This window comes from Arvicanthis niloticus, chromosome 6 (genome assembly GCF_011762505.2).
Source record: "Arvicanthis niloticus isolate mArvNil1 chromosome 6, mArvNil1.pat.X, whole genome shotgun sequence".
NCBI classification, from domain to species: Eukaryota; Metazoa; Chordata; class Mammalia; order Rodentia; family Muridae; genus Arvicanthis; species Arvicanthis niloticus.
In genome coordinates, this window is record NC_047663.1 from 13552928 (window position 1) to 13569488 (window position 16561).

At 52.3% G+C, this 16561-nt stretch overlaps 1 protein-coding gene across 4 annotated transcripts in view; it reads right to left on the reverse strand.

Annotated features, from left to right (window-relative positions):
* Positions 1-7262, reverse strand: part of Axin2 (axin 2) — a 30212-nt gene extending 22950 nt beyond the window's left edge. The window contains exons 1-2 of one of the 4 annotated variants that reach the window (XM_034505945.2): positions 7062-7262; positions 3523-4478 (exon numbers count right to left, since the gene is read on the reverse strand). In XM_034505945.2, coding sequence (XP_034361836.1) covers positions 3523-4337 — 815 coding nt within the window. In that variant the 5' untranslated portion in view covers positions 4338-4478; positions 7062-7262. Of the gene's footprint in view, positions 1-3522; positions 4479-5627; positions 5960-6258; positions 6281-6430; positions 6730-7061 lie in introns of those variants that run through there. The other 3 variants (XM_034505946.2, XM_076935564.1, XM_076935563.1) reach the window with 3 other exon arrangements.
* Positions 7263-16561: the final 9299 nt, after the last annotated feature.

Genomic DNA, 16561 nt, shown 5'->3' on the forward strand with positions numbered 1-16561 from the left:
TGTGCTTGGCCAGTTTCTACCTCTTGAGGAAATGGTGAGCTCACCTCTGCCCCTCCCCAGCTATGGGGAGCCAATAGAAGCCATCAAAGGGACTCTTTCTGAGGACCCTCCCTCTCCCAAGAGAACAACAAGAGGACCCACGTCTGAGGCTGAGCTTAGGAATTTCTGTGAGAACCTCTGACATTTTACCGTCAGGTCAATACCCTCTTCAACTAAGATTCCGGGAGGCAGGATGGAAGGATGGGTGGACACGAGGGGTCAGTGTCTCAGTGTCTTCTGTAACCAAGCAAAGCTCGCCGAGTATATCTTAGCCAGCTGCGTTCCCTGGTGTTTCGTCCTCTAATTACTGACCATTGCTCTCAGCATAGCTTTCCTATGGCATCATTTTCTTTGATAATTGAAGCCAAGCTTGATTCCAATGGCTTCTCACAAAAAAAAAAAAAAAAAACGGGCCTCATCATCGAGTTCTTTCAGAGAACAGGAAGCCCTTGCAGCAGGCACAGGACATGCTGCTGGGCCCCTGGGATTTTAACCCAGGCCAGAGCAGAAGGCCCAAGGGGGAGGCAGACGAACCCTGCCCAGGGTCGGGGCAGAAAGGGGTGCACACAGGGAGCTCTCTGTATGCTCAACACTGTATCCTCCCTCTTAAAATAAGTGTGGGCCCAGCGCCTTAGCTCACAGCCCTGGCTCCACACACCTCTAACACACCTCAACACTGGGGGAAGGGGGGTGTTGTTTGTGTAAGGGGTTAGGACACACGCTCCCACCACCAGGTCACTCATGCCCTTAGTTATTTATGGAGGCCATCAAGAGCTCCAGCCTCCCACTCAACCACGCACAAACCAGAGCCCTTCCCTCCAAGGGTAATTTCTGCTCTTCCGTCCCAACTATTTATATTAAACCCGACACCAAATCGGTAAGGGTACAAACAAGTCGTTAAAATCTTAGGCTCCCGTGAGTGCCCACATAAACACCGGGCTTGGAAGGCTAGCCGGTGCCTTAGGCACCCAGTGGCCAAGATGACTGTATGCAGCTAAGGCAGATCGCCCCTCAGCAGGTTCAAGCTGCCTCGTTCACTTTACTGGGCTAACTTCCCCAGCCTGGCTCCTGAGCAGATGGGAAGGAGGGGGGAACTCGACTCTAAAAGGGGGGGCTGGTCCCTGTGTTCCAAGAATGTGCTGAAAGGCAGACTTTTTAAAGTTCAAAAAGTAGAGAACATGGGGGAGGGGGCGCTTCTAAAATATTATAATGAAGAATGGGCTAAACCCCTCAGAGTTGCCATTTAAAACGGCTATGTGCTAACCTTGCTGCCCTTTTCGGGAGACCCAATTATTATCGTTAATTATACTAATTATAACACTTAACATCTTTTCAAAAGGTTTCCCTTTACAAAAGCCTTTCATGTTTATTATTTTGATCCTAAGAACAACCGGAGGACACAGATGGGAGAGACAGTGCCCACCTACCTGACAGGTGGGAACCCGAAGTAGAGAAAAGTTTCAAACCAAGCCATGGCATGGGCTGAAACTCATCTTTCGGAGACACCATGCAGAGGACTGGGAGGACAGCGTGTTAGAGAAGGGCCCTCTGGGCGTGTCCAGGTAAATATTTCATTCCAACATAACACTGGGAGAGCACACACTTGATCCAGTGTGGGAGCTGACGGGGTCACTCAAGAGCTGCCCCCCATTCATTATCGGCCTCCACAGTTCCCAGCCGGGAAGATGCTGCTTTGCAAACTTAACATTGGTCAGATCTTAATGAAGCCTCTGAGAAGAGGCAAGCCAAAGCTTCGCCTAGGCTGCCCACCCACAAGGAGGAGTCACAGCGGTCTTGCCTGGAGAGCGCCTCGGAAACCGCACTGTGCTATTTACAAAGGTGGCACTCTGGGCCTGACACTGAAAACACAGAAGACCCTCTGTCAGAAGGCTGCTGGAGAAGCAGCCCTGCCACAGGCCTTAAGGAGTTTCATCACTGGCTGCCAAGCTGGAGGGTAAGGAGGCCAACAGCAAAGTTTACCTACATGTCCTTGCAATGGAGCAGGACAAGAGATGCAGGTGCCTGTGTGCACCCAGCAGCCCCAACAGCCTCAAGCAAACAGCCTAGCTCTGCAAGCTCAGAGCCACTAACTACTCCCTCCTGCGATCCTACAATTGCCCTCGCAAAACCAAGCCATTTCCACTTAGCTGTAGACCAGATGTCTGAAAATTGGTTAAGTTCACTCCCAAAGCTGCAAGAGCGCCCTCTGGCGACTGGAGAGCAAGCCCTTCCCCTACTTGCCAGCAGCAGTCAAAACTGGAGATCAAGCCTAACATCCGGCAGGACCTGGCTGTGGAACCCCGGAGGCTCCAGATCAGCAATCAGGAGCATAAGCTGCTTCGGGACACCGGAGACCACGCCCCACAAAGCCGTCGAGGTCTCCAGAGACCGTGTGCACATCAGATCCTGAGTCCCAGAAAATGCACAGGGGCAGAAGAATAAAGTTGTGCAGATAGCAATCCAGTGTCACCCTCACCCCCCCCCTCCCCCGCATGTCACAAGCAACAGACTAAAATTAATAGGTGCATTCTCTTTGGGGATCTCTGGAGAGGCAAGGGGACAGAAAAACTCGTTTTAATAGGTTTGAAGTTGCCTGCAAAGGCCAAGAATCTGGAGACTTGGCCAATCTATAATGGACTGTTTGTCTTAGAAGCTTTAAAGAGAGAAAGTAGTCCGGAGGGCCCAGTCCCCCAGCACCCCCCACACACAGTTCTCTGTCAGCACTAAGCAACAAACCATCAACTGAGGTCTGACCCTGGGGCTCAAAAGCATTTGAAAGCTGGATTAATGGCCCAGCAGACTCCAAAGTGAAGGCTCCTTCATATGAGGAAGTCGCAGGGCCTTCCCCAAGTTAGTCAGGACTCTTCCTCCCTGGGAAATACCTAATTCTACAAAGGGAGCCACAAACTAGGTTGCTAAGCTGCTCCCCGGCTCTTAACATAAAAGTCCCAAAAGATCTCGCTCACCGCTCCACAGCTCACACGTTCTTTCCCGTGCCTCCACCACAATCCAGCTGCCCCTCCCCCAAGCCAGAGTAATTCTACTTTGATGATTAGCGGTGAAATGACCCCTTCCCAAACTGGCGCTTAGTGGGTCTAGTGACTCAGAGGCATCAAAAGCTTCTATATTCATATTCTCTCTCTCTCTTTTCCTCTCTCTCCCTACCCACAGCCCAGGATAATAAGTAACCACATTCATAAATACTGCTTGCCACTGTTTGAAGTTAGCATTGGAAGGCTGCAGGTACTCAGCTGTGCGTACACTGCAACGCCCCCCCCCCCAACACACACACACAAACAACAAAACAGAAGATCAAAGGGTTCCTAGTCAGAAGTCCTAGCTCTCAATCAACCTTTATCAGCTTCCCCAGCCTAGCCACCCACCACCTACCCATCCTAACAGAAAACATCTGCAAAGCTAACTCATCGTCCAAACCCTGGCCCCACTCACCGACACCCCAGCATCCCCCCCCCCCAGCCTCACCTGAAACCGTTTTCAGCCATTTCTGTGGATCTCACACTCGCTGTGGCCCGAAGAGTTTTGCTGGATAAGCCAACCACGGTGGGGGAGAGTTTGCACTTGAGGTCTGCACATGTCCACTCCTCTTCTTCATTCAAGGTGGGGAGGTAGCCACATAAGACCTTTAGGCTCCCCAGTCCCCCATTACTCATGTAAGCTGTGTTTTCTCCCCCACTCCTTACATATTCGAGGTATATGTCAGAAGTCAAGAACACCTGGTAGGCATTTTCCTCCATCACTGCCTGGATCTCCGTCTGCGCCTGGTCAAACATGACCGAGCCGATCTGTTGCTTCTTGATGCCATCTCGTATGTAGGTCTTGGTGGCGGGTTTCAGCTGTTTGGAGACGACGCTGTTGTTCTCAATGTACCTCTTATAGATTGCTTTGGCCACTCGCAAAGTTTTGGTATCCTTCAAGTTCATCTGCCTGAACCCATTGCAGGCAAACCAGAAGTCCAGGGTATCCACACATTTCTCCCTCTCCAGGAAAGTCCGGAAGAGGTATGCACCATCCTGGTCACCCAACAAGGAGTGCAAAGACTTGGTCCACCTGGTCAAAGGGGAATCTGGGGAGGCCCGCCCCTCGGGCTCCCCCAGCCCATCTTCATTTCGCCTAGCGTTAGAGGAGACAGGCATAGGTTTGGTGGACTGGACTTTGCCCACACTAGGCTGACACGGTGGGGTCTCCCCTTCTTCTCCCGGAACCGGGGGCCGCGGAGCATCCTCTCGGAAGCTGCTGCTGGGATCTGGAAGGAGAGTCACTAACACAGCGCTACTCATGGTGAGGGAGAGCGTCTCACTGAGTTTGGGGTTTGTTTTGCTTTTTTTTTTCCTCCTCCTCCTCCTTTTTCTTCTTCCAGTTCCTCTCAGCAATCGGCTTGGTCTCTCTTAAGTCAGCAGGGGCTCATGTGAGCCTCCTCTCTGCAAAGAAAAGGAGGGGGGAGGTGGGAGAGAGAAAAGGGTATTGATCTAATCAAAACCAGATCTACCCAACATCAAAGCAAGAAAGTAAACAGGCTTTTCAACTCCTCAAATTCAAATCAAGCAACCCAGCTATCCGCGAGGTGCTCATCTCAAGTATCCGACGAAGCTTTTTCAAAGGCGAAATCTGAGCTCCCCACACACTTTTTCCGAGGGGAGGGGGTGGGGGTGGGAGGGGGAAGGTGAGGCAGAAACAGTGACACGGGAGGTGTAAGACACAACCTTCCCCACGTTTGCAGGACCCAGGGACACTCAGGGTAGCTTAGCCGGACCCCCCTCCCACGACAACCAGAACAGGCAAGCCAGCCGCCCGGCTGCGTACAGGTGAAACCAATTTCGGTAAACTTCCCCACTCTGCTCTGCACAGATAACTCGAGCTCTCAAAGTGCCCTTCCCCAGCATCTGGTTCCCATTCCCCCCACCCACCCCTCCCTCTGCGCTCCCTCGTCCCACTTCTTACAGAAGATCCCCGCCTGAAAAAAAGCCCGCCCAGCATCGGCGGGAAGGGGGTCAGCGACTTGCAGATTTGGCATGCACCCCCCCCAAGCCCGATCCCAGATGATGTTGCCTATACTCAAGACTCTCCACCAAAAAACGTGGCTCAGTCTACACCTCTTGTCTTCTTCGCTTCCCCAAAGCAGAAACCAGTTCACTAAGTAAGAGGCTTTGATCTTCAAACTTTTTAAGAGAGAAGAGAAACCTCGAGACCCGCCGCCCCCGGCTCCCCAATCCGCCTCCTAGAGCCACGAACCCAACAAAACCGGATCAGAAGGCTTCTCACGCTACTACTGCCTGTGCCAAGAATCCCAAACTACATTGATCCCAAGCCAGTCTTTCTCCAAAAGAAAAGAAGTCTTATCTAACCAATAAACAAGCTGCTCTCCCTAGCCAAGAAAGGATCAAACTAAGGAGGGGAGGACCGGGGGACAGGGAGGAACGCCGGGCCAGCTGCCCGAGACCCCGGGTCTGGGTGGATGCACCCCGCCCCAGTCCCGGAGTTCAGGCCGCCAGGCTGGGCACAAACCCGAAGTGGTGGGGCCGACTAGTGCCGCGCACCCGGGCGCAGAGAAGGTGGCGAGGCGCCGTTACCTGGAAGATGAAGGCCGCGAGGCTCTCATCTCCTCTGAGCCCCTTCTGTCCCGTCCCTCCCCGGCCCAACTGCAAACGAACGCCTCCAGAGTCCCGGTACGCCGTCCACCAAGAGCGAGGCCGGAGACCCCGGAGCCCGGATGGGGGTGACTCCCTGGTGTCAAGCCTCGCAGAGGTTCCCGCAGAAAAAGGCACGGAAAGCAACCGCCTAGTCCAGAAATGGCGACGCGCGGAGTCTCGGCCTCTCCGCAAAAGGGGCGGCGAGGAGGAACGGGGGGACGCGGGCGCCCTGGGCTCCGGCCGGTTCTACCCTCAGACTGAGCCTCCGCCAGCGCTCCCGGCACCTAAGCGAGGACCCGCGGTTGGGAGGGGGAGACTAGTGGGGAGAGAAGTGGGAGGGGGCGGGGGAGGGGCGGGGAGGGCAAGCGGGGGGCGCCGCCACCCTTTCATCCCACCTTCCAAAAGCACTCGCGTGCACACGCACACCCCAACTCATCCACACCCACGGCGACTCGACCCCGGAGGGCGAGCTGCCCGTCTCCGCCTCCGCCCCCGACGCCACTTGGAGAAGTCTCCCTGACCGGCCCCCCGCCACCCCGGACCCCGCGCAGGGGAGGGGACTCCAGCTCACCGCGCGCAGGGCCGCCCGGCCAAACCCCCCGGAGCGCTGGGCGCCGAGCCCGCCGCTTCCCCTCCGCGCGGGCCCGGAGCGCGCCCCGAAATAGCCGGCCTGCCAACTTCAAAGCGCCGCCCCGCACATCAAAGCGCGCCGGCCGCCGGCCCGCCGCGGCCTCGGCACTCACCATTGATCCGCTGGCGCACTCCTTGCGGAGACCTCGCAGGCGCCGCGGGCAGAGCCCCTGCCCGGGTCCCCCGCTGGACTCGCAGAGGCTGCCCCGGGGCCCCCCCGGGCCCGCCCGGGCGTGGGGAACATGAGGAGTCTCGCGGAGGCGGAGGAGGGGGTGCACGGAAAACAACGATCCCGAGGCGAGAGCGAGCTCTGCGCGGGAGGGGGGGGTCGTGCGCCCCGCTGCCCCTTTTATGCAAAAGATCCGAGTGGGCCTCCGCCCCCGCCGCGGCCGCCCCCGGCCCCCGCCCGGCCGGCTTTCAACCCAGGTCCTGTTTCCAGCAGTCACTAGGCGCACCAAATGTCCTCCGGGCGCATCCAACAAAAACTGCGCTGTGGATTTAACTGTGCACTTCAAAGGCGCGAGCCGAGCGCACGGTCCTGGAAGGGAGGTATGCGAGCCGCACCCGGGCCAGCCCAGCGCGCTCCAGCGCCCCTTTTGGGGCCCATGCAATCCGCACCCCTCTACTACCCCGGCCTGTTCCCGGCCGCCCCCTCCCGCGGCCCCGTGCCCCGTTGCCAACCGCCCCCGGCCGCACGGTGCTTTCTTGGAAGCGGCTGCGGCGGGACCGAGCCTCCGACCCCACCTTTTACAGCAGAGCTCTCCTTTGGGGAGGCGGACCCCTCGGCCTCCGGGTGGCCCCGAAATCCATCGCGATCGGCGGCTTATTTTTATTTCCCGGTTCTCGGGCCGTTACTGAGTTGCCAGGACCTTATCAAAGCGCAGCCGGCTCCAGCCGACTCCCCCGGGCCGGGCTCAGGGAGCCAGTGATCCCGCCGCGCCAATCACAGCGGCGCTCGGCCGGCCCGCGCCGCCCGCCTTAAAGGGACAGCGCGCGCCCTCTCTGCCCCGCCCCGGCCCGGCCCCCGTCGCACACTCAGCTCCCGCGTTAACCCTCCCTTGGCCCTCGTCTGCCCCCCGCCGGCTGCCGGCGGCCCCGGGGTGTTCTCCGCCGGAGTTCTGATTTCATCTTTCAAGTTCTCCAGCCTCTTTGCTCATGCCTCCTCCCCCTGCTTACCTAGTGCTCTCCGGCTCTTAGAATGCCAGTTCCTCTCTGGCCATTGCAAGAACTGCAATAAAGCACCCGCCGCCCCCACCCCCCAGCCCTCCATCAAACACGTTCCTACCTTTTTTCAAATTTCCCTGGGAATTTAGACTTGGAGGGCCTTCTGGTAGGAGCTATAGCCCTGGCATCTGCTGGCTAATTCTTAGGTCATACTCTGATTGGGACTCGAAAGGTATGACACGTGAGTGTGTGTTTGTGTGTGTGCACTTGTGCTCCATTATCTGTATGCATTAATATAGAAATAGTTTGTGGATGGTTTTCAGTTCTGTTTGGGTGAAGGTGGGGGGGGTGAATTTGTCTTCACGGTGGAGTCAGGGGGCACCCCTCAGTTCCCCAATTTTGCAACCTTGCACATCAGTCAGAACCTTCCTTGCACACACATGGACCTCTTTCCCCAACAAATTCGTGCCCACCACGCTCTTCCAAAAGGCTGCCACCATCCCATATGTTACTTATTAAACAGCCATGGAATGCCTCCCCCACACACGCAGTGTTAAAGTATAAAAATTCACCCCACTGTCACCTTTGAATTCCTTCCCACCTTCTCCTTAAACTGTTTATAAGGCATGGGCCTTAAAAAATATGCTATAAGCCCCGGACATTTATTCATTCATCTATTGTAGAATTTTCCCCATGGATGAGCAGATAAAAAATTGTTGTTCTTGTGGGGGTAAATGGAAGTGAGTACATAGCCTGACAGAGTTCTTACCTCACAGACACCAAGTTCTGTCCCCACCCCTGCACCACATAAATCAGAGTTGATGACACATGGCTGCCACCCCAGGGGTAAAGACAATAGAATGAGAATTCCAAGACCAACATAGTAAAATTGAAGCCAGCCTGGGCTACCTAAGGCTCGCGCAATCTCTCTCTCTCTCTCTCTCTCTCTCTCTCTCTCTCTCTCTCTCTCTCACACACACACACACACACACACACACACACACACACACACACAAGCAATAATGGAACAGCAACAAAATAGGAATAGCAAAACCCACAGCAAAGTAACCCAAAGATGGGACAGAAGTGAGAAGCAGGAACCTAGCCTTATAGTGCCAAATGGAGGGCAAACATTCAGCCATGGGGACTTTGAAACAGGTAAGAAACATGACTGTCCATATTCTATTGGAGAAAGAATCCGGGCTGCAGCAAAGGGCCAGAGAACTCTCATAGCTCAGGCCTCAAACTCCATAGCCTAGAAAGGAGGTCCTACGGGTCACACCCCTCTTCTCTGTGCCCGTGGTCAATGTACCTGGCTTCCCTTGCAACCAGGAGCCAACCTAGATAAAGCCAGCAGTCCTGGCTGTGAAATGTGGTCCTTCCCTGGAAGACCAGAGAGAATGTGTTCCCGTGATGCATCTGTATCTTGAGACAACTACCAAGTGTGAGGACACTGGGTGGCTCTAAGTTCTCTCTGCCTTCCAGCTATGAGATGGTATATGGAATCCTGGACCAAAGGCATACCACCCCACCTCCCCAATCAACCCCAGCAAAACTGTTTCCTGGAAGTCCTTGGGCCACAGAGGTATTGTTCCGGAAGCAGAAGTGTAGAGAGAGACATGAACTACCACAGAAGCAACTACAGTACAAAAACCCAGGAATGTACACATGCGTGCCACTCCCCACCCTGATTCTGATTCTTCTCTCTCTCTCTCTCTCTCTCTCTCTCTCTCTCTCTCTCTCTCTCTCTCTCTCTTTCTCTCTCTGTGGGGGGGGGACATAGAATCATTAAACCCCATCACAAATCAAAATAAACAAGGTTCAGAAAAGAGGAGACTTTCAGAAAGGAAGTGGAACCTGGGCCTTCATGGGTGGTTTTCCTCCCTCCAAGTTGTCCCCACTGACCCCTTACTGCCCGGCAGCCACCCACAGTCATCACAAGCTGCCTTTAAACCAGAGAGCTCGGATGCTCCTTCATTATCCCAGGGCTGGGGCAGCGGAAGTGCAGCCTGGGGAGTCCCTTGTGGTTGGGATCTTCTCCATAACAACCCCTCTGGGAGCTGGGCTTCCAGAGCAGGTGTTAGGGTCACCTCAGGCAATAGTTCCCTCCACCAGCTCTAACATCTCACCCAACTTCATGTATACAGGACACTTTGCATCCAGCCAGAGAGGCTGGGTGAGCCCTGAAAGGCTGGAAGCCCTCTCTGGTGCGGGGTCTTTGACTCACTTGTTGCTAATATTATCGGAGGAGCATCCAAAGGCCCTCCATCGTTCCCAGCCCCATTCTCAAGATAGCAGCTTGCCATTTTCCTCTCCTCCCTGGCAGCAGCATTATCATGTGACTTGTTGTAATCCTGCACGGTTGCCTGGAAACTGGAAAGCAAGGGGATGGATTTCTGCACATGCTCACTCACCGCCGCACCGCCCCCCCACCCCCCCTTTAAAGTAAAACCTTACAGAGGATAGACAGTCCACTTGGCTTAAGTGTAGACAAGTTTAATAAAGCAGAGAGAGCAGAGAGGGGGTCCTTTTCTGGAATTCTGTCCTGGGCTGAAATCCTAGAATACCAGAAAACAAGGCCAAAGGCTTTCTCCATGGGAGGCATCCGGCCAGATCTCTGACCCTTGTCAGCTTTCACAAAAACCATTGTGCAGGGGAAGTCAGGCCAGCTGGGACTAGAGTTGCTGAGACCCGGGATATTGCTCTGAGATTCAGGAACTCTGGACTTCCCTCCTCGGGAAAAGTGCCACCTTACACAATGTTCCTTTGTTGAGAGGGAGGAGAGGGAGCCGTGGCTGACTACCACAGTTTACCTGACCACTCTGGATGCCATCTATTTCTTTATACATCTAGATGGTGTTCTGTGGGAAGGCTGTAGCGAGTGAAAGTAGTGAGCACGAGTACACACGCAAGGTTGCAGATAGTGTCTATTCAAAACTTTCTTTTCTCAATTTTCAAGACTTTCTTCAAACTTTATTCTCAAGGGTCGTGAGCCTGCATGCATTTCTGATGCCAGTGGGGCCCTGAAGAGGGCATCAGATCCTTCTAGAACTGGAATTGCAGATGGTTGTGAGCTACCATGTGGGTGCTGGGAATTGAACTCAGGTCCTCTAGAAGAGCAGACAGTGCTCTTAACCACTGAGCCATCTCTCTAGCCCCAATATTTTTGTAGCTACCCTGTTCCCTCACCAGAGTACTCCTGGCTCAGTAAGTGACTTTCATATTGTCCTTTGTGCCTCCGCAGCACAGTGTGTGACAAAACAACTTGAGAGATAGAAAGACTTATCTCTGCTCATGGTTTCAGAGGGCTTCAGGTCATCGTGGCTAGGAAGCATGGTGGCTCGGAGTGTATGGTGATTGCTCACACCACAGCAGGCCCGGAAGTAGAGAGAGCTAAGATCCAAGAGCAAGTTTGACCTTCAAAGGGCTGTTACTTGTGACCTACTTCCAGCAGCTATGCACATCTCTTAAAGGTTTCATGGCTGCCCCCAAATGGGGAACCAGCTGGGGCACCAGTGTTCAAAAACACTTGGGGACATTTTCTATTTGAACTCTAACACTGCCCAACCTCTGAACAAAGCTATTATCCAATCAGGAGTCAATAATGACCCCAAAGCTGACCCCAGGAGGTCTTGTAGAAGACAAGCCACAGGAGACAGTGATGCATGGTTCATCTTCGTCGTCAGCAACCAGATTTGGACACACACCTTGGGGTGAGTCTGTGAGGGTTCACTAAGAAAGACTCACCCCAAATGTGGGTGGCATCTTCCTGTTAACAGGAATCCCAGAGTGAATAAAGACAGTAAAAGGAAGAGCGCCCCCCCCCCCCCTTTTACCCTGAGTCCTCAACTTCTACTTCCTGACTGTAGATGCGGTGTGACCAGCCACCTGGTGCCTCTGCTGCCATTCCCTCCCTGCTGAGATAGACTGCATTCCGCAGAGACAGATGGAAAAGTAACTCTAATACAGTAGCTTTTGCCTTCCCACCATCTTTCATCCTATCCTATTCAGTTCTAAGAGAAACAACAACAGAGATGAGGAGATGGTCTAGTTGGTGACATGCTTGTCACCCAAGGATGGGGAACCATTAAAAGCCTGTGTGGATGGGTGACCGAGCTCAGTGAGTAAGGGTACCTTTCCCCAAGTCTGACAGCCTGACTTCTATGGACAGGACCCACTGAGATACTGTGCAAGATCCTCTCCACACGTCTCTCTCTCTCTCTCTCTCTCTCTCTCTCACACACACACACACACACACACACACACACACACACAATGTGTAAATGTAGAAGAACAAAGGAGCTAGGCATGGCAGTATATACCTGTAAAGCTACAACTTTCTGGCCAGTCAACTCGAGCCTAATGGGCGATCTCCGGCCTCACTGAAAGCGCCTGCCTCAAGAGGTGAAGAGCAACTGAGGAAGATGCTGCCGCTAACCTCTGGTCTCTGTCATGTGTACCCGGATATGCATGAATACCCCACACACCATAAAATAACACTTCTCCAGCACAGGAGACTTCAAACATCATCTAATCTAACCTTCCACTTTAAAAAGTGAGGCCGGGCTGGGGAGATGGCTCAGCAGTTAAGAGCACTGGCTGCTCTCTCAGAGGTCCTGAGTTCAATTCCCAGCACCCACTTGGTGGCTCACAACCATCTGTAATGGGATCTGATGCCTTCTTCTGGTGTGTCTGAAGACAGCTAAAGTGTACTCATTAATAAGATAAATCATTAAAAATAAATAAATAATAAAAAAGTGAGGACAATTACTCAAACAGAAGGGGAAGAGATTTGCCTAGAATTATTATGGTGGTTTGAACATACTTGGCCCAGGGAGTGCCACTATTTGGAGTAGGTATGGCCTTGTCGGAGGAAGTGTGTCACTGTGGGTGTGGGCTTTAAGACCCTCTTCCAGCTGCCTGGAAGTCAGTATTCTGCTAGCAGCCTCCAGATGAAGATGTAGAATTCTCAGCTCCTCCTGTACCATGTCTGCCTGGACTCTGCCATGCTCTTGCCTTGATGATAATGGTCTGAACCTCGGAACCTATAAGCCAGCCCCAGTTAAATCTTGTCCTTATAAGAGTTATAATTTGGTCATGATATCTCTCTCTTTTTTTTTTTTTTTTTGGTTTTCGAGACAGGGTTTCTCTGTGTAGTCCTGGCTGTCCTGTGTCCTGGAACTCACTCTGTAGACCAGGCTGGCCTCAAACTCAGAAATCCGCCTGTCTCTGCCTCCCAAGTGCTGGGATTAAAGGCGTGTGCCACCACCGTCCGGCCCTGGTCATGATATCTCTTTACAACAATGGAAACCCTAAGACACTCATCGTGTCCACACCAGAGCCATGTTAGTTTCTTGGAAGTCTTGATGCCCAGCACTGTGCCTCCCAAGCCATGGCTAGGAGACTTAGGAGGGACCCACTAACAGCAGGGCTTCCACAGCAGGTTCAAGACAGAGGTTGGAATGCTTTCCTAAAACAACAACGGCCTAAAATCCCTCCCAGGTACAATTCATTCAGCTCCTTGACCCTGAGAGCTCAGGTCTTTCATCCTCCCCTGAAGTCTTTCATGGAAGCAGTTACTTCCATGGGCATCTCAGTGGGTGTGGCCCACCTGAGGAAGGGGAGACTCTCACCAGCCTCAGAGGAAGAAGGAGTAAAACTTGGTCCCAACTTCCTGCCGCTCTTCCTACCTCTCTCTTCTCCTGGCAGAGGAAGCAATACAGATGCTGTGGACTTTGAAGCCACGAAGGGGAAGGGAGGTTCCTCTGAGAGAGTTAGGGACGCTTACTTATCGTCAAGAGATATAATATTGTAAAACTTCCAGATGCTAATTGCGTTGGTCAGGAAGGGGCTATGCTGTGTGTCAGATAAGACACTATAAGTCTACAAACCGCTCAGTGGTTTTCGGCAGCTTCCCGTTCATGGTTTTAGAGTCTGGCTTTTTAAACTTGACCTGAACTTGTAAGCGGGAGATGTCAACAATATCAAAAATCAATCAGGAAACGGGCTGGAAAGATGGCTCAGAATTTAGTCTATGTTGCTCTTACAAAAGACTCAACTGCTTTAACTTCAACTCCAGGGGACCTGAACCTCCTCTCTAGTCCCTGTTTGCTATTTTCCCTCCCCAAGACAGGGTTTTTCTATGTAGCTCTGGCTGTCCTGGAACTCTTTGTAGATCAGGCTGTTCTTGAACTCAGAGATCTGCCTGCCTTGGCCTCCCAAGTGCTGGGGTTAAAAGTGGGCACCACCATCCCTGACCCCATTTGCTAATTTTAAACAACTTCTGGAGAATAAAAATAAGATGAGCTTGAATTTGTTGTTGCTTGTGTCTTTGTTTCTAGACAGGGTTTCTGTGTGTAGCCTTGGCTGTCCTGGAACTCACTCTGTAAACTAGGTTGGTCTTGAACTCAAAGAGATCCTCCTGCCTCTGTCTCTGCAGTGCTGGGATTAAAGGCGTGCACTACCACCACCTGGCTGGTCATTGTTTCTTGATTCACCGTGTATGCTGTGGCATGCTGGCTGGTGGTGGCCCATGAGGTCCTGAAGAATTCATCATGGAAGGGCAGACTGCTCTATAGAATTCCAGTCTAATCTAGAACCTTCTAGATATTGTTCCATGTAGCTGAACTGTCTCTACATAGCTCACCAGTGTTCTGCCTTTTTATCTAACTTGTCAACGCTCTCCTACCTGACTGGGTTTAACACTCGGGTAGTAGAAGATTTTGTAAATAAATAAATAAATAAATAAATAAATAAATAAATAAATAAATTTAGCCTCAGGAGGCAGAGGCAGGGTCATCCCTGTGAGTTCAAAGCCAGCCCGGTCTACACACAGTTCCAGACAGCGAGACTGTCTTTTTAAAAAAAAAGAAAAAAATAATCCTACTTGTGACGCCATGGATCCTGTGGGACAATAGCTCTCTCCACTGCTTGCCCTCCCTTAGCTGAAGACATCTCAGCTCCCTCTCACTGGGGTCTCTGTCCCTTGGCTTCTTCTCCAGAGAGTCCTTTAAATTGTACAAAGCCAGGGTCTCTGGAAGTTATAGCTCTATCATCTTTCACGGTTCATCGCCGCCCACATCTTGCTAAGCCAGCCATACATACCTCTGTCCAATGTAATAAGCTTAGAACAGAGCTAGGCGCCGGACGTAGTTTGGTTAGTTCAGTGTTTGCCCAGCAGGCAGGAGACCTGGGTTCAATACTTAACACCCGAAAACTGGGTGTGAAGTAACAAAGAACAGTGGACCCAAAGCCACTGTGCACCTCACTGGAGCCGGACATCTTTGTGGAAGGCAATGACCACACCATCCCCAGCAGTCTGCATTACAAACCCGTTCCAGGTCTTGACTGGTCTTTCTCCTTTCAACACTCCATTCATCCTCCCAACACTGTTGAATCCACACCCTAAAAATCTCCCATCACTCTCCTTCCCACATCGACGGCCACTCCCATAGCTTTCGACATCTCTCGCCTGGGCACCAACAGCGTTTAACTGGTCTCCGTGCCTGCACTTCATCTCCCACTCCATATTGCTATCGCAGTGTGCATTGCACAACCTAAAGCTGTTCTTGTCCGTCCTCGGTTTTAAATCCTCCCCTGACTGCCTATAGCCTTCACCTTTGCTTAAGGCCCAACCCCTAAACGTCGCCGTAAGAGGGCCTTGCTGGGCAATGCTGCTTCTCCATCCTCACCGTACAGCCCCACATGGGGGCTCATATCTTTCCCTCCCCGTCTTTTTCAAGATCCGCTGAGTGGACAGCCATTCTCTGGCTTTTCCATTCCTGTCCTGTACAGGTGCCCCTGGGCGTGGAGTGACGCCTACCCTCCTAACTTCTGCGTTACTTGAGCCCTGTCCTCTTCCGTCCTATCAACTCAGTTAGGGCCAGTCTCAGATCAGGGACCACACTTTGTGAGCTTGGATCCTTAGTTAGGCGCCTGGCATATGGTTCAAGCAACGATAGAAGTAGAGCGTGGACAAGAGCATTATGGGAAATATTTAACCGCTAGTGAATATTGTGCAGCCGCCGATGAGAACTGATTCAGCCTCTGTGCTGAATTTGTCTTGGGGGGAGGGGAGCTGCCAAAACTAAGCCTTTAGCCGCTGCTCCTAGGATCAACCCTAGATTGTTTCTATGGTCCCAGTTCTTAGCATGCAAGTCCTATGGAATGGTATGGGAATTCCTTGACCATAGGTTGGAAATTATTGGCTGTCTTCTAATAAATAGAATGTAGAAGGAACAATGTGTTGTTCCTACTGAGATTAGGTTTTAAAAGATTGTGGATGGCTTTGTTTGTCTGTTTGTTTGTTTTAAAGACAGTCTCACTGTGTAGCCCTGGCTAGCCTAGATCTCTGTGTAGACAAAATGGGCCTTGAACTCAGAGATTCATCTAACTTTACCTCCTGAGTGCAGGGATTAAAAGCACGCCCCCACTATGTCTTGCTCAAAACTGTAATTTCTACCTGTAATATTTTCAGTGGGATTATGACGTAACCCTCACACCAACCAAGGGAGAGATCTGGAAGCCAGTCCCCAGCCAAGCCTCGAGAAGGCCCTGCAGGCCCACAGCTGCTAATTTACCTGCAATCTCACAGGAAACCCTGAGCAGGCAAGCCAAGCCCAGACTCTGAAGCCACAGATTGAGACCCATCCCTCAGGGAGGGGAGCGGCAAGCTCAGATCTCTCAGATAAGACTTTTGCCCAGTCAGCTCATCTTGCAAAAGCTAAGAACCAGGTTGCAAGGCACACTGGGGGCGTGAACCCTTCCTGTACTTTCATTAGATAAGAGAGCACTGTGGGGGGAGGGGGTTGCAGTGTGACCTGGCAACAATTACACTGTGTTTGAACCTCTTCAAAGGCTTCTTCTGGACCTTTATAAAGTATATCAAAACCCTCCAAAGAGATTATGAAAAGAAAACCGAGTCATTTTGAGATGGTACTGATTACAAGAGCCGGAGAAATCACATTCAAACCCCACCTCTGCCTAAATTGCTCCTGGTACCACACTACACTGAGGGGTAGAATTTACTGTTTAGAAAGTGGGAATTGTTAGTCAGCTACCCCAGAACTGGTTTCCTTGGA